At 44.3% G+C, this 24,066-nt stretch overlaps 1 protein-coding gene across 7 annotated transcripts in view; it reads left to right on the top strand.

The window, feature by feature from the left end:
* MYO9A (myosin IXA) overlaps positions 1 to 24,066 on the top strand; it is a 455,555-nt gene that overhangs the window by 387,185 nt on the left and 44,304 nt on the right. For 6 of the 7 annotated variants that reach the window (XM_030576852.1, XM_030576855.1, XM_030576851.1 and 3 more), the window contains 8 exons: positions 5,477 to 5,557; positions 6,716 to 6,826; positions 8,454 to 8,576; positions 9,259 to 9,408; positions 12,117 to 12,430; positions 13,245 to 14,957; positions 19,065 to 19,155; positions 19,670 to 19,882. In XM_030576852.1, the coding sequence (XP_030432712.1) occupies positions 5,477 to 5,557; positions 6,716 to 6,826; positions 8,454 to 8,576; positions 9,259 to 9,408; positions 12,117 to 12,430; positions 13,245 to 14,957; positions 19,065 to 19,155; positions 19,670 to 19,882 (2,796 nt within the window). The remainder of the gene's footprint in view (positions 1 to 5,476; positions 5,558 to 6,715; positions 6,827 to 8,453; positions 8,577 to 9,258; positions 9,409 to 12,116; positions 12,431 to 13,244; positions 14,958 to 19,064; positions 19,156 to 19,669; positions 19,883 to 24,066) is intronic. The other variant, XM_030576857.1, reaches the window with a different exon arrangement.

Raw genomic sequence — 24,066 nt, 5'->3', positions numbered from 1 at the left:
AGGAGGCTCAGGGCTTGGAACAAGCACCTCAGTGGTCCTTCTGGACGCCTTGGGCATATCACCAGGCCCAAGGCGAACCCATGGTTCCACCTCGTTCCGTCCCGTCGGAACATCGTGCACCAGAGGCCACTGTTAGCCGCCCTCCTCCAACGGGTACAGATGAATCAGCTCTGGCGCCAGACCCTCAGGTGCTCCCGGACCCTAATGCTCCTCCGGAACCGGAGTTATTAGATGAGCCAACCGTGCCGGGTCTGTTGTCCTCTTCACCAGACGAGGCAGTGGCGGGCACTTTGTCATCGGGCACACCCCCGATCGACATCCGAGCCCACCAGGACCTTCTTCGGCGAGTCGCCCTAAATATCAACATCCAGGTGGAAGAGGTCCCGGAAGTGGAAGACCCGCTCATTGACATACTCTTGGCAGATGCCCCAACTCGCGTGGCTCTGCCATTCATCCATTGCATCCAAGCCAAAGCGGACACCATTTGGCAATCTCCAGAGTCTATCCCTCCTACGGCCAGAGGCGTGGAAAGGAAATACACGGTACCCTCTAAAGGGTACGAATACTTATATACCCATCCTCCTCTCTGGTCGTTCAATCCGTGAATGAATGAGAGCGCCATGGACAGCAAGCCCCTGCCCCAAAATCGCGGGAGGCTAGACGGATGGATCTGCTGGGGCATAAAGTCTACTCCGTCGGGGGCCTCCAGCTACGGGTAGCCAACCAACAGGCCCTGCTCAGCAGGTATAATTATAATACCTGGCAATCGGTGGGTAAGTTCGCTGAACTGGTCCCACAGGACTCCCACCCGGAATTTCAAGCCCTTCTGGAGGAAGGGAAGAAAGTAGCATGAACTTCCCTGCAAGCCTCCCTCGACGCTGCTGACTCGGCGGCCAGAATCGTGGCCTCGGGGATTACGATGCGGAGAATATCATGGTTACAGGTCTCAGGTCTACCTCCTGAACTGCAACACACTATTCAGGACCTTCTGTTTGATGGACAGGGCCTTTTCTCTCAGAAAACGGACCCTAGACTCCAGAGTCTCAAAGACAATCGCATCATCGTGCGTTCCCTCAGGATGCATACCCCGCAAACCCTACGGAGGTCCTTCCGTACCCAAACTCAGTGCCCTTACCCACCACCCAGACCACGACAAGATTTTAGCAGGAGGCGTGGTCGCGGGAACCGCAGACGGCAATCGGGTTCCCAAGGGAGCCAGAATAACGATTCCGCCAAACCATCAGCGGGACCAAAACCGAACTTTTGAAGGTGCGCCCGAGAGCAGAGCATCAGTCCTTCCCCAGGATCCCCTCCTGTTTTCCAACCGCCTTTCCTCCTTCCTCCCTGCGTGGGCCCAATTAACCTCAGATCGTTGGGTCCTACGCACAGTGGAGTCTGGATACCACCTGCAATTTATTTCACCCCCTACCTCCCACCCTTTCTCCCCGTCCTTCTTCAGGGACCCCTCTCATGAGCAATTCCTCTGGCAAGAGGTTTGTACGCTCCTCTCTATCGGAGCTATAGAGGAGGTGCTGGAGGAGTTCAGAGGCAAGGGATTTTACTCCCGATATTTCCTAATCCCCAAGGCGAAAGGAGGTCTTCGACCTATCTTGGACCTGCGCTGTCTCAACATCTTTCTGAAAAAGTTGAAGTTCCGCATGGTGTCCCTGGGGACCATCATCCCGTCCTTGGATCCCGGAGACTGGTTCACTGCTCTCGACATGAAGGACGCATACTTTCACATCACCATTTACCCTCCGCACAGACGATACCTACGGTTTATGGTTCACCGTCAACATTTTCAAATTGCAGTCCTTCCATTTGGCCTCTCCACTGCCCCGCGCGTATTTACAAAGTGTATGGCTGTAGTGGCCGCCTTCCTCCGTCGTTGGCGAATACACGTCTTTCCTTACCTAGACGACTGGCTTATTCGTGGGACCTCCGAAGCCCAAGTTACCAGGCATGTTGCCATCATCACGGACCTATTCGAGCGGTTGGGCCTGATGATCAATCTAGAGAAGTCTACTCTAGTGCCCACTCAAAGAATAGAATTCATTGCGGCTGTGCTAGACTCAAAACTCGCAACAGCCTGCCTTCCACTACCCTGCTTTCAGGCAGTAGCCTCGGTCATAGAAAGCCTCCGAACTTTTCCGACGACCTCGGCCCGCACCTGCCTCAGCCTTCTCGGTCACATGGCCACGTGCACTTTTGTAACCAAGCACGCCAAATTACTCCTGCGTCCCCTTCAAACCTGGCTCACCTCGGTTTACCGTCCAGGCAGTGACCCATAGACATGGTCATCACTGTTCCTCAGAGCGTCTTAGGCTCCCTCAACTGGTGGCTAACATCTCCCCTGGTGTGTGCAGGAATGCCGTTCCAACCGAGAGAGCCCTCAGTATCCCTGACGATGGATGCGTCGTCTCTTGGCTGGGGAGCACACCTAGGCCATCGTCGCACGCAAGGTCTCTGGTCTTCTCAAGAGCTGGCGTTGCACATAAACGTCCGGGAGCTGAGAGCAGTTCGCCTCGCCTGCCAGACGTTCCAACATCATCTTCAGGACCGTTGTGTTCTAGTACTCACGGACAACACAACAGCAATGCACTACATAAACAAGCAGGGAGGGACTCGATCCTCCCCCATTTGTCAGGAGGCGATCCAACTGTGGGAGTTTTGTATAGCCCACTCCATAGACCGTGTAGCATCTTTCCCCCCAGGGGTCCGGAACACTCTGGCAGACCATCTCAGCAGATCCTTTCTCTCCCACGAGTGGTCACTTCGCCCGGACATTGCACATTCCATCTTCCAGAAGTGGGGTTTTCCCCACATAGACCTCTTCGCTTCCCGCAACAACAGGAAGTGTCAGAGGTTCTGCTCCTTCCAGGGTCTCGCCCTGGGCTCAGTATTGGACGCCTTCCTAATCTCTTGGGCGAACCACCTGCTTTTCGCCTTTCCACCCTTCCCGATGGTGCACAGGGTTCTCGTAAAGCTTCACAGGGACAGGGCTCGACTGATCCTGATCTCCCCTGCATGGCCCCGACAACACTGGTATACCACGGTACTGGACCACTCGATAGCCAGCCCGATCCCCCTGCCCCTTCATCAGGATCTGATAACGCAGGACCACGGCAGGCTTCTCCACCCAGACCTGCAATCCCTCCATCTAACGGCGTGGCTCCTGCATGGTTAACCCAATCGGAGTTACGCTGCTCTGCACCGGTTCCAGAGATACTCTTGGGTAGCAGGAAACCTTCTACTTAGCCAAGTGGAAGTGGTTTACTTGCTGGTGCCAAACGCGAAATGTCTCACCTACAGAGGTTCCCATCCCCACTATTTTGGACTACCTCTGCTATCTTAAACAGCAAGGCCTCGCTATCTCATCTTTGCGAGTGCACTTGGCGGCTATTTCTACTTTCCACCCTGGAGAAGGAGCTTACTCCGTCTTCTCCCACCCTATGGTCTCGAGGTTCCTCAAAGGCCTGGAGCATCTATACCCCCTAGTACGTCGCCCCGCCCCTTCCTGGGACCTCAATTTAGTCCTGACTAGACTTATGTCCCCCCCATTCGAGCCATTAGCAACCTGCCCACTCCTATACTTATCATGGAAAACAGCCTTCCTTGTGGCCATTACATTGGCTAGGAGAGTCTCTGAGCTTCGGGCTCTGATGGTGGACCCACCGTACACGGTGTTCCACAAAGACAAGGTGCAGCTACGCCCACATCCGACGTTCCTCCCAAAAGTAGTCTCGGCCTTTCACCTCAACCAGGACATATTCCTCCCAGTCTTCTTCCCCAAACCGCATACATCTCATAGGGAGCAGCAGTTACATTCGCTTGACGTCCGTAGGGCGCTCGCCTTCTATATTGACCGTACAAGACCCTTCCGCAAAACGCCCCAACTCTTTGTTGCAGTGGCGGACCGGATGAAAGGCCAGCCCATCTCTTCTCAGAGGATTTCGTCCTGGGTAACAGCGTGCATCCGGACTTGCTATGATCTAGCGCATACCTCTCCTGGTCATATTATTGCACATTCTACCAGGGCCCAGGCCTCGTCGACTGCCTTCTTAGCCCGAGTGCCTATTAAGGAGATATGTCGGGCTGCTACGTGGTCTTCGGTACACACCTTTGCTTCCCATTATGCCCTGGTGCAGCAATCCAGAGACGATGCAGCCTTCGGCTTAGCAGTTTTGCATTCTGCAGTTTCTTGCTCCGACCCCACCGCCTAGGTAAGGCTTGGGATTCACCTAATGGGAATGGATATGAGCAAGCACTCGAAGAAGAAAAGACGGTTACTCACCTTTGTAACTGTTATTCTTCAAGATGTGTTGCTCATATCCATTCCAAACCCGCCCTCCTTCCCCACTGTTGGAATAGCCGGCAAGAAGGAACTGAGGAGCGGGCAGGTCGGCAGGGGTATATATTTGGTGCCATAGCGGCGCCACGCCAGCGGGTGCCCAGCCGACCCGCCGGGTGTTGCTAGGGTAAAAATCTCCGACGAACGTGCATGCGGCACGCGCACACCTGACTGGAATGGATATGAGCAACACATCTCGAAGAACAACAATTACAAAGGTGAGTAACCATCTTCTTTAAAGTCTAGAAAAAAGTACACGATGGATCCAGGAAATCCTAACCATCCAGAATCCACCGCTTTTTGCATCTCAGTTGAGAAAAGAATATGGCAGAAAATCTATCATGTTCAAAACAGTTCTGACCAGGAGCATTCTATGAAAAGGTCAATGCTCGGTGCCTAAGGAATTCACTATAAATGGAGCTATATGAAAGAAAGGGAGGCTAGTCTGGATAAAAGGATATCTGACAAACTGCGAGAATTGATTTGAAAGAAAGCAGCCAACTCTATTTTAAGACCATGCACCAGTGATAACTTACTCTGATTCCAGTACAAGAAAAACCTGTGAGGCAGAGTCAGATGTTTAGGGAGATTTTGGAGGAAATGGGTTGTTCATTTTCACTGTAATGTTCTCCAAATAATGGATTTCTGAAAACCAGCAAAGCAGATCTATGATTATGCTGTCCCCCACAGCCCTCTGATAATTCTCTTGGGCCTCCCAGTAAAATATATATAATTGCAAAGTGAAATTCAAAGCTCATTTCCCTTTCGTACTGAAAACCTGATGTCTAACTGTACAAGGTGGGACTGGAAACTATCCTATCTCAGTATGTACAGTACAGGTCACATGAGCTGCCATTGCTATTCCTGAAGGTAATTATTCATGTAAAAAAAAAAAAGATTTGTCTTTATATCTGCATGTTTGATACAAAGTTTAACATGTTTAGCATATCTAGAGATGTATATGGAGCTGGTGCTGAATGACTTGAACAAAATGTACTCCCCTTAGGTGTTTTAGTTGACTTCTCCTCTGTCAAACAGTTCTTAAATTAGTAATTTCCTCTCATGGGTGAAATGTTTGTCACATCTGGCTCTTTTCCAGCTTTTAAGTTTTATTTTCTGCTGCAGGCATCCCTCAACAAGTTGATGGAGACTCTTGGTCAAGCAGAGCCTTATTTTGTCAAGTGCATTCGATCTAATGCTGAAAAGGTAAAGATCTATCATTGCCAAATGCTTGGTAACAAAAACACTGTTCTCAGCGTGTACATTAACCACCCATCCCACTCTCACTGAAGTGAATAAAATTGGAGGTAAAGGTCAAACTCTGACTTGCTCTCATTATGTTGTTTCCAGATACTGTGGTGTATGATTTCATTGTTTTGACGGTTCTTTAACATGAACCCTGTCAGTTGTGGTGCTTGGGTACACCGTAGCTAATCATTGCTGCTTCAGATACCACAAACAACAAACACGCTGCCCCCTTCCAATATACAGATGTGTCACAATGTCTCATTGGGGTTTCATTGAAATCCCAAAACTTGATAAGAAAGGTCCTCTCACAGAACAGCTGCTGGACTGCAGCATGAATGGTTTATTAGGATGCAGTTTCACCCTTAGTTCTCAAGTGCCTGGGTAAAATCCACAATAACTTGTAAATACTTCATGGTGTAAATTTGATATGCTTGTCTGAAAAGAAGAAAAAGGACCTCCTGGATGAGTCTGAGTGTGGAGATCATTGTTAAACATGTATGGTGGTATTGTTTGTGTGTAATTTTATTCCTAGTTGATAAACCACAATGACCCTTCTGGTCATCATATAAATAATAATCTGAGCTGTCTCCTCTGACGTTCTTACAAGCTCTGGAATTCATGTCTGTCATGAATGAGCACTAAGCCTTCCAGCTTTAATTTTAAAAAAAACTATGAAATTTTAATTGAAAAAAGAAAGATACTTTCATAATAAACCTCATTATTCAAATTAACTTAGTTGTACATAACATTTTTCCATTACATTTTGTAGAAGATGAATTGGTATCATGGACTGTAAATTTATAAACAAAGCTGGAATGAAGCTGGCTGGCTTGTGGGATAATGCAGTCTATCTCCACTAGATCGCCATTTTAAATCCAGCCAGATCAGTAATGCCTGAAAGCCATTTTCTTCCAATGCATGTTCAGTGATAAAAAAAAAAAAAGTTAGTGGTCTTGCCCAAGTTGCTAGAAGTCCATATTGTACTATTGGCAACATGTGTGTCACACAAAAACATGTCATAACATCAATCAACTTCCACGTCTAGGTACTCATGAGTTTCATGAGGTGTTTGTGGTTGGGTGAAGTAACATTGTCTGTCCATTTTTCCTCTTTCAGCTCCCTCTGAGGTTCAGTGACAGCCTGGTGCTTAGGCAGCTGCGATATACAGGAATGCTGGAGACAGTTCGAATTCGGCAATCTGGGTACAGCTGCAAATATTCCTTCCAGGTTAGACAAAGTGCTTTTACCTTTTATTCATTTCTGTTAAAACATCATATCCTGGTAGATTGAGGTGGCCCATTTTTTGCACACACCCTTATTTCTAAATGCGGGTGAATTTAGAGTTCATAGAAGTGAGTGAATAATATCAGTAGCTGGGAGCCAGGCATGGAGTGTGGTAATGTGCTAGGCCAGCTTTGCCAGTGCACCTAAGTTCTAACTCGCAGAGCCTCAGCTATTCTAGTTCTGAACCAAAACTGCCAGTCATGCATTTGTTTGCACAAAAATGTGTACCTAATTTTCATGCGCAGTTGCACACAGACATCTAAAATCAAGACCATAGTGTCCATTAGAAGCTAGAATGAATTCACTCAACCACTTTGTGACCTAAGAGGAGTCAAATCCATGTTTCCAGAAATTAAATTCTAGTGTAGAACTGAGCCTATTCCTAAACCAAGCAGAATTCTGCCTAAACTATAGTTTGGCCATATCAACAAAGGGGAATAGTTATGGGTACGATTTTATTTTAAGTGAATCTTTTTTCATTCATATTTTCTTAATTTAATATTTTATTATTGAGATCGCTATAAGGAGGATTTTTCTCATAATAAATGTGAGCCAGATAATCTCTTTAATTTAGGAATGAGCTCATATGGGAAGCCTCCTGTTGCTTGTTTCTGTTTTTGTTTCTTTCAGTGAAGATAATTTGTTCAGGCCAGTCAGCCCTAACTCAGGGAGCTGGCATTTCCTGCCAGAATCTGCTAGTGCTAAATGCATTTAGCCATCATGTAGAAGTTCCCAAACCTCACAGCACCGGGGGGCGGAGGGGTGCCTTGGTTCACACAGATTTGCTTATTCAAGGGAAATATTTCTTTTTACATGATGGTTTTATCAACAATTTTTCTTTGTGTGTGGTTCTTTCATCAGCAGCTACAACCCACTTTGTTTCCTGTAGTAAAACGAATGGATTTTTGGCATTGAGAATACTGTCATGTCTGTTACAAAAGCTGTGAGAAGGAAGGACTATCAGTTCCTGTGTAGGGAACCTGAGCCTTTTTTTACTTTGGGGGTATTTATCTTTAAGGACTCTAGCAAGTCTGATGTTTGAACCATCAAATGGTAACTGTTGTGAAGCTCTGTGTTTTCTGAGATACTCTCTGGTTCTGGTAAATCCCTCCTGTAATGATCATTTCTCAGGATTCACTGCACATTTTCACAGAATCCCTGGTTGTTCCTCTGGAGGCAGACACTGCAGTATCTCCTATTTGCCTTTCAGACAACCCCGAAAGCCACCAGAACTATAATTTACCCATGGTCATGGTAGAATCTCCAGCTCTGACCATTTAAAATCAAGATTGGATGTTTTTCTAAAAAATCTTCTCTAGGAATTATTGTGGGGAATTTCCATGGCCTGTATTATACAGGACGTCAAACTAGATGATCACAGTGATTTCTTCTGACTTCGGAATCTATGAATCTATAACGATGAAGGAATCTTTGAATTCTGCAGTTCCTGAATGTTAGTTACGTTTCTGCTAATTTACTAAAACATACCTCATTTGGCCAGCAAATAGTTATGTAACAGTGACATAGCACTGCCCTTAGAATTTAACTCTGGTGGCTTCTAATTTTACAGGACTTTGTGGACCATTTCCATGTTCTACTGTCACGAGGAATCAGCCCATCTAAGCACAACATCCATGATTTCTTCAGGAAAATAAAGCTCAGTCCAGACAATTATCAAGTTGGGAGAACAATGGTAAATGTTTACACACAGCTCAGACTCTGCACTGACAAAGTCTGCCTGTATGTGGTAACTTGGTTTTCATACATGTTTGCATTGACATGACTGTTGTCCCACTTTACCAAAAGGAAATAGATTAAGTGAGAAGGGTTTTAATCATGTCATACACAACACAAACTACTAGAGATTGTTGCTTTCTGTGAAGCCAGGATGGTCTGATCATGCTATTTAAAACAAGTTAGCCTCCAATAATCACTCCACGCGTTGTCACATAACTTACTATTCTATACGGTGTTTTCATAGCTGTGTTGGTCCCAGAATATTAGAGAGACAAGGTGGCTGGGGTAATGTCTTTTATTGGACCAACTTCTGCTGGGGAGAGAGACAAACTTTTGAGCTTACACACAGCTCTTCTTCCTGTCTCCCTAACTTACTGTTATGACAGTTATCTCCTCACTCTAGAAAGGGAATTTACTTATCGGCTGCTATATATTGTGATACACATGCAACATTTCACAGCCACATACTGTAGGTAACTGTCCAGAAAACTTTCATAAGTATCCCAAAGTAAAGTCAAATGCTAAGCTCTTCATTTGAGAGCATTCCAGATACAGATGTCTGTGGCATTAACTCATGTCTCTTGTGGCTGGGGAAGCATGACACACATTATCCTCATTCCTCATGTGCTGCATGTTAGGTTTTCATGAAGGAACGGGAGCGCCAGCTTTTGCAGGATTTGCTGCACCAGGAGGTGCTCCGGAGGATTACTCTACTGCAGCGTTGGTTCCACGCTATACTGGAGAGAAGGCACTTCTTGAACTTGAGGCAGGCAGCAGTGATCATACAGGTAGGCGAAAATAATGTTGTTCCTTACTATGTATAGCATCATTAGTGTGCCTGGCACTTCGCAGACACAAAAGACCAGGTTCCTGCGCTGAGGAGCTTACAATCCTATTATAATGAATAATGACAATGTACCTCTATGGCAGGGAAAGGCAGATTAGAAAAGGAAAGCTTGTGACACTGGAATCCTTAAATCCATTTAAAGCACTGCTGCAAAAATCATCTTCCTGGCTCCTCGCTTTGACATTATCACCCCATCTTTATATGCTTCCTCTGGCTCCACCTTAGAATCATAGAACCATAGGGTTGGAAGGGACCTCAGGAGGTCATCTAGTCCAATCCCCTGCTCGAGGCAGGACCAATCCCCAACTAAATCATCCAAGACAGGGCTTTGGCAAGCCTTAACTTAAAAATCTCTAAGGAAGGAGACTCCACCACCTCCCTAGGTAACCCATTCCAGTGCTTCATCACCCTCCTAGTGAAAAAGTTTTTCCTAATATCCAACCTAAACCTCCCACACTGCAACTTGAGACCATTACTCCGTGTTCTATCATCTGGTACCACTGAGAACAGTCTAGATCCATCCTCTTTGGAATCCCCTTCCAGGTAGTTGAAAGCAGCTATCAATTCCCCCCTCATTCTTCTCTTCTGCAGACTAAATAATCCCAGTACCCTCAGCCTCTCCTCATAAGTCATGTGCTCCAGCCCCCTAATCAATTTTGTTGCTTTCCGCTGGACTCTTTCCAATTTTTCCACCTTAGTCCAGCACAGCCTATTTGTCATCACTTTTAAGTCCCTTTAAGGCCTATCCCTGCCTTATCTATCATCTCGTACATGCTATGGACATAGACTCCACCAGTGACACCACTCTTGATTGCCCATTTGTGGAACTTCCCAGTATGCACCATCGTGCTTTCTCCCATGCTGCCCCACATGTGTGGAAGCTGCTTCCTGTAAAAACCCTCAAAGCCAAAACATTATCCTCCTTTAAACTTCTTTGTAAAATCCATCTGTGCTGTGATGTCTGCAAAACTGAGTGGTGGGTAGATGGCTGGTGCATTGTGATCACTGCTTATGACACTGATTATAATTAAGGCTAAGATTTTATCACGGTTATTTTAGTAAAATCACAGACAGGTCATGGGCAATAAACAAAAATTCACGGAGCTTGTGACGTATCTGTGACTTTACTAAAAATAACTGGGGCGTGGGGGGGTAAGGCTAGGTATCGGGGAGGAACTAACAGGCCGAGCCCCCCTGGCTCCAGCAGCCGCAGCAGGGGGTCCAGCTCTGGGATGCCACAAGGAGGTGCACAGCCCCAACTGCAGCCCCCGGGAAAACTGCTGGGCAGGGCGCATGGCCCTGGCTGCAGCCCCCTGCGGAAGCCACTGGGCCGGGGCACACGGCTCTGGCTGCAGCCCCCTGGGGAAGCCACCAGGCTGGGGCACATGGCCCCCGCTGTAGTCCCCTGGGGAAGCCGTCGGGCTGGGGCGCACAGGCCCCGGCTGCAATTCTCACCAAGCCCAGGACACCACAGGGCTGGGGCGCACACCCCTGGCTGCAGCCCCCTGCAGAAGCGCCGGGTTGGGCACATGGCCCCAGCTGCAGCCCCAGGTGGAAGCTGTGGGGCTGGAGCGCATGGCCACTGCCAAGCCCAGGATGCTGCAGGGCTGGGGCACACGGCCCCAGCTGCAGCCTCTGGTGGAAATCGCAGAGCTGGGACTGCAGGGTACTGGTTCCAGCCAGTCTTAGTTGCAGGGCTGGGGTGCACAGTCCCACCTTTGCCTCCTGAAGCCATAGAAGTCACAGAGGTCCAGTAAAGTCATGGAATCCATGACTGCCGTGACCAAATCGTAGCCTTAATTATGATAATCTCACTTGTGAGCCTGTGATTCTCTCATTTGTTTGTTGTACTTACTGGGTGACTCTCATTTTAAATTTTGTAAGCTCTTTTGGGCAGAGACCGTCTTTGTTATATTTTTGTACAGAGCCTACCACAATGGAGTCCATTTCCTAGGTGCTATTGCAATATAAGTTATATGAATCCGTTTGTTTATCATTGTTGGTATCATTTTTTGTTTAATTTGTTTCTTCTCCAAGGAAATTGGGATAACAACATATTTTATGAGCAGAGATGAGAGAGGGAGCTCTGTACTGTATTGTTCAGCTATTGATTTCATATTAAGACGGGAACAGTTTTGCAGAACTAGATGGGAGGACATTAGTGATAAAAGTACCTGGTTTGAAAAACCTACCTCTAACTCCCTGGAAACACAGGGTCACATCCTGACAGAATCAGCCTAGTCCTTCATTCTTCTGAGTTAGGCACAGCAAGCAGTTTACTTTGGAGCTGACTTTTAGATGCACTCTTACCCTGAGGCCTTGTTTGCTTATCCAAGCTGCTATTAAAGATTCCAGGAAACTTTTCCTACCAGTAGTGGTCTGACCTGGCATCCTTGGCAAAGTTTACTGTGCCCTCTTTTACAGATCCACAGGATCTGTTCTATGCCCCAGCTTTTAAACTGTCCCTTGGAGGAACCCCATCAGCGTGTCAGACTTCCAAGGTTTCCCACTGTTCCTTGAGGGTAGGCCATGCAGCCTGAATGCCTAGCACATGTTTAGGAGGAGAGGGGGTTTATTTCATGGTTCTTACTCTCTAAATGAGCCTGGTACCAAACACATCACCAAGAAATGTTATCTGTTTTTCTGCAGAGGTACTGGCGCAGTTATCAGAGTAGAAAGCAAGCTGAAGACTCCCTAGTTGATCCTCTCCCTTTCAGCAATGCAGCACTCGTTCTCCAGGCCCACTGGCGAGGTTTTGTGGAGAGGCGAAGATTCCTGCAGATGCGGGATGCAGCCTTCATCATCCAGAACTATTGGCGAGAATGCTCTAAGCGTAGGCATGCCGCAGCCATGTGCATACAGGGAGGCTGGCGAGGTTACTGCACAAAGAGACTCTACAGGGTCAAGAGAAATAAAATCATCCTATTGCAAGCAGCATGCAGAGGTTACATAGCACGGCAAAGGTAATGGCATGCACCTCGGTGGACACAAAAGTGAACTATTGGATAAAGATGACTGTGTAGCAGGAAGGCTGTGTGATTCGGAGCAATGATTCCCAGCAATTGGCCTGAATATTAGCATTTTTCAGGCTTTTGTTACTAAACATCATGTTCCCTTTCCCTGGTGTGCTTGGGTCCCTGTGCTGCCCCTACGTGTCTCGCACTCTCCCTCTAACCCACAGGGGAGCTTAGTCTGCTCCAAACACCAGTCTCCTGATCAGCAGAGCAATCAGTTGAAAGCACACAGCTGAGGCATTACTCTGAAGAAGTGGTATGACTGTCTGAAAGGGTTGGGGCCCACTGGTGTACTGTAAACGAGCTGAGAGCCAGAATAATGACTCTAAATACACTCTGCAAGTCACTAGTACCTGATTGTACCTTAATCAATCCAGCTAGAAAACTGGTAAAGAACATGGCCAAAACACCAGATACTGCATTTGAACTGTGCTTTCCTGGATATATTAATTTACAAAAGAAAGCAAAAACAAAATACTGAGAGAGTTTAGAGGAACCATAGTCAGGAAAGCAGCAGTTCTCACTAATAGACACCAATGTCATTCACAACTGGGGAAAGAATGAAGCAGCTGAAAATTGAAAATTCATGTTATGTAGAATACCCATGTGCAGTCTCGCACTTGATTTTTAAATGTGTGTTTAGCTAAGGTATTATAACCAAACACAGCACTTTCTCTTAAACGTCTCTTCAGAATCAATACAATGCATCCGAGCAATGAAAGTGGAAACACTCTAAAAATCTGCTGTTTTCTCATTCTTGCAGATTTAAAGCTTTAAAAGAGCAGAGATTAAAAGAGAGACAGCTGGAGAATGGAGTGTCAATCAGAGAAGAGGATAGACTGGAGGCAGATGATGCTATGAAAATTAGGGGCTCAGACCCATCTAAGTGGGAGGATGGATCGTTTGAACAGCGGGTGAGAGCTGTAGAGGAACATAAATCAGTAATAGAGAATAGTCGGGTTAATCATGCTGATCCAGTAGACAGTTCTGGAGACTTACTGTACAAAAGACATGAGAGAGCCAGCAGCCAAAGTGGCATGGACATTGAAGAGGAAGTAGTTGTGAGAGAGAGGCCTAAATCATTGGAGGATCTCAACCAGAAAAAAGTGGTCCGGGCAAAAAGAGAAAGCCGGAGAATGCGTGAATTGGAACAAGCAATATTTAGCTTGGAATTGCTTAAGGTCCGGTCCACTGGCGGGGTGTCTCCTTCAGAGGAGCGTCGGTGGTCCACAGAGCTTGTGTCGGAGGTCCTTCATTCTCCTCAGGGTACCCCAGAGAGTGAAAGCTCTCAGGGGAGCTTAGAAGTGTTAAGCTGTGAGGATACTCAAAAGAATAAACTTGATTCTCCAGTTTTAGAAGAGCAAGACATGCAGTCTGTCTCCACTGAGACCCAGGACTCTTTACCTCACAGTCCTAAGCCTGATTTGCAGGACACAACCTTCTTCTCAGCAGATGTGAACAGCAACTTATCTAACAGAAAAAGGACACCATCAAGTTCTGAGTTATCAGAGAGTCTTGCTACTAAGGAGCGGATGATCTGTGATACCCAGAATGTTATCTACAAAATGCATCCAAGAGAGACCTTCATTCCTAGCAATCTGCCTACTTTTTACATTCCACCACAGGACACCCAGAAAACACATCAGTCACTAGTGGAGAATAACTTGAAGAACAAACTAATGGAAAAGGAAGGAAGACCAGGTACGTTTCCTGAGGTTCAGAAAGATACAGAGCCAGACAGGCGGGGCCAGGGCAAAGCCTTGGATGAAGAGAGAGGAGAAAACCATCCTGTCAAGCAAGAGGAAAGCCTGCCTGCTCTTGCATCAGATACACATTCTTCAGACTCTGTTATCAGGAGACTTGAGAAGCTGAATGTGGAGAAGGAGGAGCGACAAAAGCAGCTGCAGCAGCAAAATGAGAGGGAGATGATGGAGCAGATCCGCCAGCAGAAGGAAATTCTGGAGAAACAACGCAAAGTTTTTGAGCAGTTTGAGAGACAAGGGAGGGGAGAGGCCTTGCAAAGGACTGAGCACAGCAGAATCAAGGATCCCTCACAAGGAGTGTCTCACAGACTCCCAAAGAAAACAGACAACAGGCCTCAATCTCTCCTCATCCTGAATCCCCAGAGCAAAAGGGAAAATTGCCAGATTGTGAATACAACACCAACCTCATCAGTGGATATTAAAGGGCTCACTGTTGCAAAGAAAGGGAGCCCCCCAGCCCACATAGCACAAAAGGACAGGCCTGTCAGCATGTTCCTGGAGCGAAAAGATCAACCTGGAATGACACAAGAATCAACCAGAACAGATCGGTGGATTTCAAAGCTGGCTGTGGAATCTGTGGACTTCTCTAGCAGCCACGCTGCAAGAACAGAGCGCCTCAGGCATCCCCGAATTCCCAACCAGAGCACCGACGCCTCTTCTAGTGAGCCACGGGCTAGTGCTATTTTCTTCACACCAAAAGACAGTCATTTCCTGTGAGTGGAGCGTTTGTTTGCTTGCTTGCTTTATACCATGAGAGGTGACTATTGCATGACCTTTCCTGAAAATAGGATTGATTTCTATAGGTTTGCAATGAAACAAAGAGCCACATGATCAGTTTTGAGCACCTCATTACCAGAAAGATGCTGATAAAATGGGGAGGAATCAGAGAAAAGTATTAGTAATTATTAGGAAGCTGGAGGGATTGACTTAAAAGGAAAATTAAAAGAACTCTCATGCAGTGCATGTCATACAGTCTGTGTCAGGTGGCTATGAGTGACTATGGATAGCCATGCTAACCATCTACAGCAAACATCTGAAAAGTGTTAATAACAAGAAAGGAGAGAAATTACAGTAGGTAGGGCAGTACAAAGTGGTGTAAGTAGAAAGGATGGGATGGAAGTAAGAAAGGAATTTAGGAGAAGTATCAGGAAAAACTTAGTTTTATTATTATCTGGTAGAATAAATTCCCAAGGGAAGTGGTAGAATCTCCAACACTGCACACGTTTAAAATTTCAGTGGACAAAATAGTAGTGAATGGTCAACCAGGGAACAATCTTGCATTGTCAGGGAAAGGGAATAAATGCAGGTCTTCTATGCAGTGTGATTGTAGCCATGATGGTCCCAGGATATTAGGGAGAGAAGGCGGGTGAGGTAATATCTTTTACTGAACCAACTTAGGTTGGTGAGAGAGACAAGCTTTCCAGCTACACAGAGCTCTTCTTCTTAAGCAATCTGTTCCACCTTGCATTTAGCTGTGATGCTAGGAGAACCTTCCCCCTACCTGAAGAAAAGCTTTGTGTGGCTCCAAAGCTTCTCTCTCTCTCTCACTAGCAGAAGTTGGTCCAGTTAAAAAAAAAAAAAAAAAATCCTCACGCATCTTGTGTCTCTCTAGAACAGATCTTCTCCTTATGGAGACTGGTGCACAAGCTTTTGAAAAAGTGTTGCTGTGGGGTAAAGTAACATTTAACAGTCTTGACAGTATTAGAAACAACTGCATAGAGTATGGGCTGTTCTTTGCAGGTTAAATGGTGAATTCATTCCAAGCACAGGTCATGGCAGCATTTCGATCCTATGCAGGTCAGGCTGATCTGGGATATGTCTACATAGCTGACGTTAAAAGTGGCAGCACTTTAATGTGGCTGTGTAGTCGTGGCTGTAGCGGTGGGAGAGAACTCTCCTAGCGCTGTAATAAAACCACCTCTGTGAGGGGAATAGCCCCCAGCGCTGTAGAACTATCTACACTGCCACTTTACAGCACTGAAACTTGCATTGCTTAGGGGGAGAGGGTGTTTTTCATACCCCTGAGCGAAGAAAGTATCAGTGCTGTAAGTGGCAGTGTAGACAAGGCCTGAGTGCCTTTAGGGAGGCTGTGTCTGCAGGGTAACAGCATCCTTCACCCCTCCCAAAGCAGCCTGCCAAATGTCTGGGAAAGGGGGCAGGAGAGAGGGTTGAATCAGTTTCCTTTGTCCAAGTTCTTTCCTGGCCTGCACACACACACACCCCGCCCTTCCATACAAAACAAGAAGTGTCACTATAGGCAGCATGGCAGAATTGGTGTTTTAAGTGGTCTGGCAGATGATATCAGGGACCTGCAATTGTACTTTGTGGCCCATGTGAAAGAAGACACAGAGGTAACTGAGACACAGGCAGACAAAGGTGGGACTTAGCTGCAATGTCTAAACTAGGGCTGTCGATTAATCACAGTTAACTCGTGATTAATTCAAAAAATTAGTTGTGATTAAAAAAAATGTTGCAATTAATCGCACTGTTAAACTATAGAATACCAATTGAAATTTATTAAATATTTTTGAATTTTTTCTACATTTTCAAATATTGGTTTAAATTAGAGCACAGAATACCAAATGTACAGTGCTCATTTTATATTATTTTTGGTTACAAATATTTGCACTGTAAAAATGATAAAAGAAATAGTATTTTTCAGTTCACCTCATACAACTACTATAGTGCAATCTCTTTATCGTGAAAGTGCAACTTACAAATGTGGATTTTTTTTATTGCATAACTGCACTCAAAAACAAAACAATGCAACACTTTAGAGCATACAAGTCCAGTCAGTCCTATTTCTTGTTCAGCCAATCGCTCTGACAAACAAGTTTGTTTACATTTACAGGAGATAATGCTGCCGACTTGTTAATTACAATGTCACCTGTAAGTGAGAACAGGCATTCACATGGCACTGTTGTAGCTGGCGAGGTATTTACGTACTAGATGTGCTAAAGATTCATATGCCTCTTCATGCTTTGACCGTCATTGCAGAGGGCATGCTGATGATGCTCATTAAAAAAAATGTGTTAATTACATTTGTGACTGAACTTCTTGGGGGGAGAATTGTATGTCCCCTTCTCTGTTTTACCCGCATTCTGCCATATATTTCATGTTATAGCAATCTCAGATGATGACCCAGCACATGTTGTTCATTTCAAGAACACTTTCACTGCAGCTTTGACAAAATGCAAGAAGATACCAATGTGAAATTTCTAAAGATAGCTACAGCTCTCGACCCAAGGTTTAAGAATCTGAAGTACCTTGCAAAATCTGAGAGAGATGAGGTGTGGAGCATGTGTTCAGAAGTCTTAGAAGAGCGGAAAATACAGAACCCCAACCACCAAAAAAGAAAATCAACCTTCTGCTGGTGGCATCTGACTCAGATGATGAAAATGAACATGCATCAGTCCGCACTGTTTTGGATCATTATTGAGCAGAATCCACCATCAGCATGGATGCATGTCCTCTGGAATGGTGGGTGAAGTATCAAGGGACATGTGAATCTTTAGCGCATCTGGCATGTAAATATCTTGCGAAGCTACAACAGTGCCATGGGAATGCCTGTTCTCACAGGTGACGTAATTAAGAAGTGGAGAGCATTATCTCCCGTAAATGTAAACAAACCTGTTTGTCGGAGCGATTGGCTGAACAAGAAGTAGGACTGATTGGACTTGTAGGCTCTGTTTTACATTGTTTTATTTTTGAATGCAAGAATCAGAGGGGTAGCCGTGTTAGTCTGGATCTGTAAAAGCAGCTAAGAGTCCTGTGGCACCTTATAGACTAACAGACGTGTTGGAGCATGAGCTTTCGTGGGTGAATACCCACTTCGTCGGATGCATGTGATGAAGTGGGTATTCACCCACAAAAGCTCATGCTTCAATACGTCTGTTAGTCTATAAGGTACCACAGGACTCTTTGCTGCTTTTTTGAATGCAGTTTTTCTTTTGTACATAATTCTACATATGTAAGTTCAACTTTCATGATGATAAAAATTGCGCTACAGTACTTGTATTAGATAAATTGGAAAATAATATTTCTTTTGTTTTTTTACAGTACAAATACTTCTTATAAAAATTAATTTAAAGTGAGCACTATGCACTTCATATTCTGTTTTGTAATTGAATTCAATATATTTGAAAATGTAGAAAATAACCAAAAATATTTAAATAAATGATATTCTATTTTTGTTTAAGAGCGCGATTAATCACGATTAATTTTTTTAATCGCTTGACAACCCTAGTCTAAACTATAATTTGTTATTATTTGTTTCATTTAAATCATTGCAACAATTAACTTGATGCTGTATAAGATACAAAATGAAGACGATTCTTGCCCTAAAGATCTTGCAGTGTAGTAGACAAAACCCGTTGGGAGGCCCAGAAGAAGGAATAACAGAGGAAATAAAATTTCTCCTCCTAGATAGTAGCATGGCAATGAAAATTTTTAATATGATTTTCTGTCTCTTGTTACTTAACTTTTTTTTACCATTCTGCAATTTTACTTCCCAACACAAAGCACTAAAGACAACCTGTATAAGAGCTACTGGCAAGTGTGCAGCAGGGATGATGGTTCATAGTTTGACAAAGGGCAGGATTTCTGTTCATTTGTGCTTTTTATTCTCACTACAGTGTTTAATGGTATTAAGTGTTTGCTGAATAACTAAAGATGGCATCCTTTAAAACACATGAAATCAAATTGCAGTTTATTCTTGATCTGTTGATTTGTACATACTTAAATGTTTCTGGAATCTGGACATGTTATGGGTGAACTTGGGCGAAGAATTTAAATGTTTTGTTGTTGTTGTTGTTGTTGAGTTTCAACAAGGAATCTTCAAATCATCAAATCCTTTCGAAAGACGAACCACCTAGAAAGCCACTAAAGTTCCCTGGGCCAGGCAGAGGAGGGGTAAGTTACAGCTTTCTTATTTTATCTTTCAATTAAACAAAACTTATTCTGCCAGTTTCCTCTCAAGTGTTTGAAGAGAAAACAGAAGGGTGGGTGCTGTTAAATTGCGAGTCTGAGAAGGAAGGGGGGATACTAATGGTGTGGAAACATTAAAACCTTCTATTCAGGATACCCTCGTTAATACAAGAACATAACAGTACAGAATTGCAAGACATTTTCTGCCATGAATGCCCCAGTGGTAAACACTGTAGAATGCAGTCATGTTGTGTTTTGTTTTGTTTAACATATGTTTTGGTAACATCCATGACTGTCCATTTTCCCAGTGCTGTCTTTCATTTTTGTTTTCCCCAATCCCCTGCACTACCTTTGATACTTGTGTGTTATGTGTGGATTAGCATATTGTTCATGGAGTTCTTAAGGCTGTACTTGACCTACCCTGTGATATCAAACATCAGCAGAATCGCCTTTTCTTTTAAAACGTTTTTGTTATCTGTTTTATCATTTGGTCAAGCAGGTTGCCAGACCGGCCCATAAAAAGAAAGCCCGCATGGCGCGGACGCGCTCCGATTTCTTGACTAGAGGTACTTGTGCTGATGGGGAGGGGGATACCGAGGAAGATGATTACGATGACAATTTTGAGTTCCTTCTCTCCCCTGACCAACCTCCTCACCTTGAGCCAGGGCCTACAGCCAGACTTGGGCAGGCCTGTCACAGTGACTCCGAAATGGTAATTTTCCAACATGCGGGAAAACAAAGGGAGCAAGCAGCTGTGCGGGAGCATTTCTTTGCTAATCCTTAGCTGTACTGACACCCTCCACTGCTTCTTCTCCCACTGATAATGATGCTGTAGATGGGTAAACTCAGAGAACACAGCAGAAGCAACCTCAGCAAATGAGGTGGAAGGCACTAGTGTTTGTATCAAACCTTGGCGTTGCCTTCAGGATGGATTTGACAAATAAGACACCTAAAGAAAGTAGTGCTTCTCCAGAGAGCTACAGTATATACCTCGGCCAAATGCTAAGGATCACCCTGCTAGCAATCATGAAAAGGACTAGGGCATAGGGAGGGCTTGCAGGACTTATGTAGTGTCTCTGTAGACTTGGAAAGACTGTTTATAACTATAGCCACAGCCTGCCTAATCTCTCTCTCCTTTGACAAGATTCATTGTACAGGAGATTGGAAAAGATCTAACCGAACAAATTGTCCCACATACATACAATCACTTCTTTGATTAAACCACAAAAACTCTATCTGTAACTTACATTTTTCCTATTAGTTTTGATTGTTTATCTTTCATTACACTTTCTGGCCATTTATTTCCCTTTTAAAATAATGCTTCACTTATTCTTTGAGGTCTATAACTTCAAAGAAACTAGTTTCTGGCATAATTCTTTTTCCAAGATAAAAAAATGGAAGCGAGACCACATGTGAAAATGTAGATATCCGCACAGGAAATGTCTCATTTCCTACCCACTCATTCAGATGGTTTAGACTAGTGGTCACCGTGCAGGCACCATGGCACCCACCGGGGCATCTGTGTGCGTCCGTGTACTGGCTGGAGGACAAGCATTCGCTGAAATGCGGCCGAAAAGCAGCGTCACCCAGAGGTGTTGCCGCCGATTTTCGGCGCCGACACCTCTGGATGCTGCTGCTTGTCAGTGGCATTTCAGTGGCGATGCCTATTGACATTGCCGCTTCTTGGCAGCATCTCAGCGGATGCTCGTCCGCCACGGTGGCTTGTCATCTGGCACCCGCCAGACGAAAAAGGTTGGGGACCACTGATTTAGACCATCTCTGTCTTACACCTACACACAAAATATTTTAATTAATGCTAAAGTTGTGGCAGAAAACTGACCAAAACTGTGAAGTCCATAGTTCAGCTAGGCATTTCTTTCTGGAGCTGTGTTGCTCTGGCTGGAGACTGGAGAGCACATGGCATGTTACCCCACAGGTGATGTGAACTTCCTGCCACACTCACTATAGATACAGCAGAATTGCCTTTATCACTATAACATCCCTTTACTGGGAATTGCTGCAGGACTACCTGAAATGAAGTGGCACTTTTTGTTAAACTCCTTTTTAGTTTTGAACAATAGCTGTAAAAAAAAAAAAATCCTTAGGGTGAATATTCTTTGCAGAGGGGAGGAGAAGAGAGTGGATTGTTGATCCAGTTGACTCTTTAGATTTCTCTTGTTACATAAGAACGGCCATAGTGGGTCAGACCAAAGGTCCATCTAGCCCAGTATCCTGTCTTAGGACAGTGGCCAATGCCAGGTGCCCCAGAGGGAATGAACAGAACAGGTAATTATCAAGTGATCCATCTCCCATCACCCATTCCCAGCTTCTGGCAAACAGAAGCTAGAGACACCATCTCTGCCCTTCCTGGCTAATAGCCATTGATGGACCATTCCTCCATGAATTTATTTAGTTCTTTTTTGAACCCTGTTCTACTTTTGGCCCTCAGAAAATCCTCTGGCAAGGAGTTCCAAAGATTGACTATATTGTGTGAAGAAATACTTCCTTTTGTTTGTTTTAAATCCTCCTTGGTTTTCAAGTTAGATATACCACTATTACTGTCTGTCAGTAACATTATTTCTAAAATATAAGGTTGGGGGTGAGGGGAGAAGTAATATTTGCATGCATGGACTTTAAAAACATCTGTGAATGTTTGGAGAAAAGTTCCCACTGGAAAAGGTGCATTCATATTTGGGCTGTTTGAATGAAAATAATTAGTGCTGCTGAAGACAAGACTAGTATTGTAAAGGATTGAGTACAATGACCAAAGGAACTGACATTGCATAGGTTCTTTGAGAACTAAATTCGGGAAACTCCAAAATATTTGGTGTCTTGCTGCAGTTCTGTTGGCTCCTGTGCTCTTTAGATTATTTACAGGCCAAACATCTAAAAAGAGATTTTTAAAAGTTATTTTAGATAAACTGATTAAAAAGAGTCTGCACTGTGTAGGTAAGCAGTGCCATAAGCTAAGTGCATGCTGTGTTCCTGGAGGTTTACCCTGTTACAAAGCATTAGTTCTTTTAGCAGTAGAAATCTTTCACCCTGGAAAACTCTGCTGAGATGCAAACGGGTGCTGGGCTCACTGTTAGGATGGAGGATGCTATCCTTGGAAGGGTTTTAGTTCATGCCTCTGATTGGAAATGATCCTATGATTCTGCTCACTGGGTTTAATAACAGTCATTGCATGCAAGTAGTCCTAGGCCTGTCTCATCAGTGCACACTATGTATCATCTCTCTTTCTGTATCACTTACCCTCTGTAATACTCCATCACTATCTCTAACTGGTGGTTGGGCATGCAAAGTGGTATCATCTGGGAGCAGTTATTTGCACGACCAGGCTCTGCTTTCTAGCATATGCTGAATAGATACATTATTGCATAAAAATATTGTATATCTGTATGTCTTGTAAATATATGCAGCATTTCCATCTGTCTTCTATATTGCAGGACTAGGTTTGAGACCAGCTCTTTGGAAGCGACAGCTTTTGGCTTTTGTATTTCAGAACCGCCTTTCCTTTGTCTCAGTGCTGTTTTAGAACAGCAAAATTTATGGACTGTTCAAGTGATGCAATTTCCAGAAGCTAATTAGCATTTAGATGTTAATAGCTTAGGCCTTGCAGTGCCTGAGAGGCTGTTCCATGTGATAAAGCAACTTAACAATACAGCAGTACGGATCTGAATTGGTTTCAGTACAAACTGGAGAGTACTTGAATGTGGGTGTTGTTTGCCTTAAGATTTCAATACAATAGAAAGGACAACCAAGCAATCTTCCTATGGATGGTGGTGATTATTTTAATGAGAAAAACAAATCAGTTTATCACACATGCACAATAGCAGCTAATTATCAAAAGTCAGTTTTTAGTAAATGTTTTTGGTATGCTGTTCATAAGCCAATGGTTGCTGAATACATGAAAGAAATACAGTGTGAGACACTGGAAACTAAAGCACTTTTTGATTCAGTTGCTGCTGTTGTTACTAGCCTGCCTGTTTGAAGTCCTGATATGGTAAAACCTGCTGACGTCCCATGTGCAAAATCAATATACTTGTGTAGCCTGCTGGTAGGTAAAGGTGCATTAGATGGTGTTGCTTGCTGGCACTGTGGTATGCACATATCTGCAAAGAAAGTCTTCAACCAGAGGTGAAGTTGAATGTGCAAATCTTGAATCTGATTGCTTAAAACAAAGTAGTACACCTTGCTGACAATAGTGTGTTTGACAATGAGGCCATCTTTTTCAAAGGCTGCTTGGATTTTCTAGGCAGCAAAATTCTAGTTATCGAACAGTATGACAAGTACAAATGTCATTACAGCTTATCTTAAAGGATTAATAGCCCTTGTTTTTACTTTTAAACAGCGAGCTTGCAATCTCTTGTATCATGTATGTAAGAGAGCTTGGCTAGAGAATTAGTTAAAGCCTCATTTGAGATGTCATAGGAAGCATTTATCATTTTGCAGTGATTTGTTTAGATAATTTGTGAGAGGAGAAAGTGAAAGTCTTTAAATGCCATTTATGGAAGTGAAACCCTTTTTCCCCAAGGCGTTTGAGGAGGCATTGAAAATGAGACAACAATGAGGATACTCTCACTACACCTTTCTTAATAAAGCAGTGACGTGAGTTTTGAAATAAAAAAATAAAAGTTCTGAGTAACTCCAAAATTTGTCACCCATTGTCCAACTCATGAAACAGACAATCCATGGACTTGAGGGTTATTACTTCAACAAAGATCCATGAAATAATTGTCATAAGCTATCACTAATCAGTGGGAAATGCATCTTATGAAAATCCTTCAATCCAGCATGATGGAACAAAGTATCATCTCCATCTGTCACAGTCACATATATTTGTGCAGCATGCACATACTAAATCTAAACTCAGCCCATATTATTCCAGAGGAAATT

This window comes from Gopherus evgoodei, chromosome 10 (genome assembly GCF_007399415.2).
Source record: "Gopherus evgoodei ecotype Sinaloan lineage chromosome 10, rGopEvg1_v1.p, whole genome shotgun sequence".
NCBI classification, from domain to species: Eukaryota; Metazoa; Chordata; order Testudines; family Testudinidae; genus Gopherus; species Gopherus evgoodei.
This window is presented reverse-complemented; position numbering and strand designations above follow the sequence as displayed.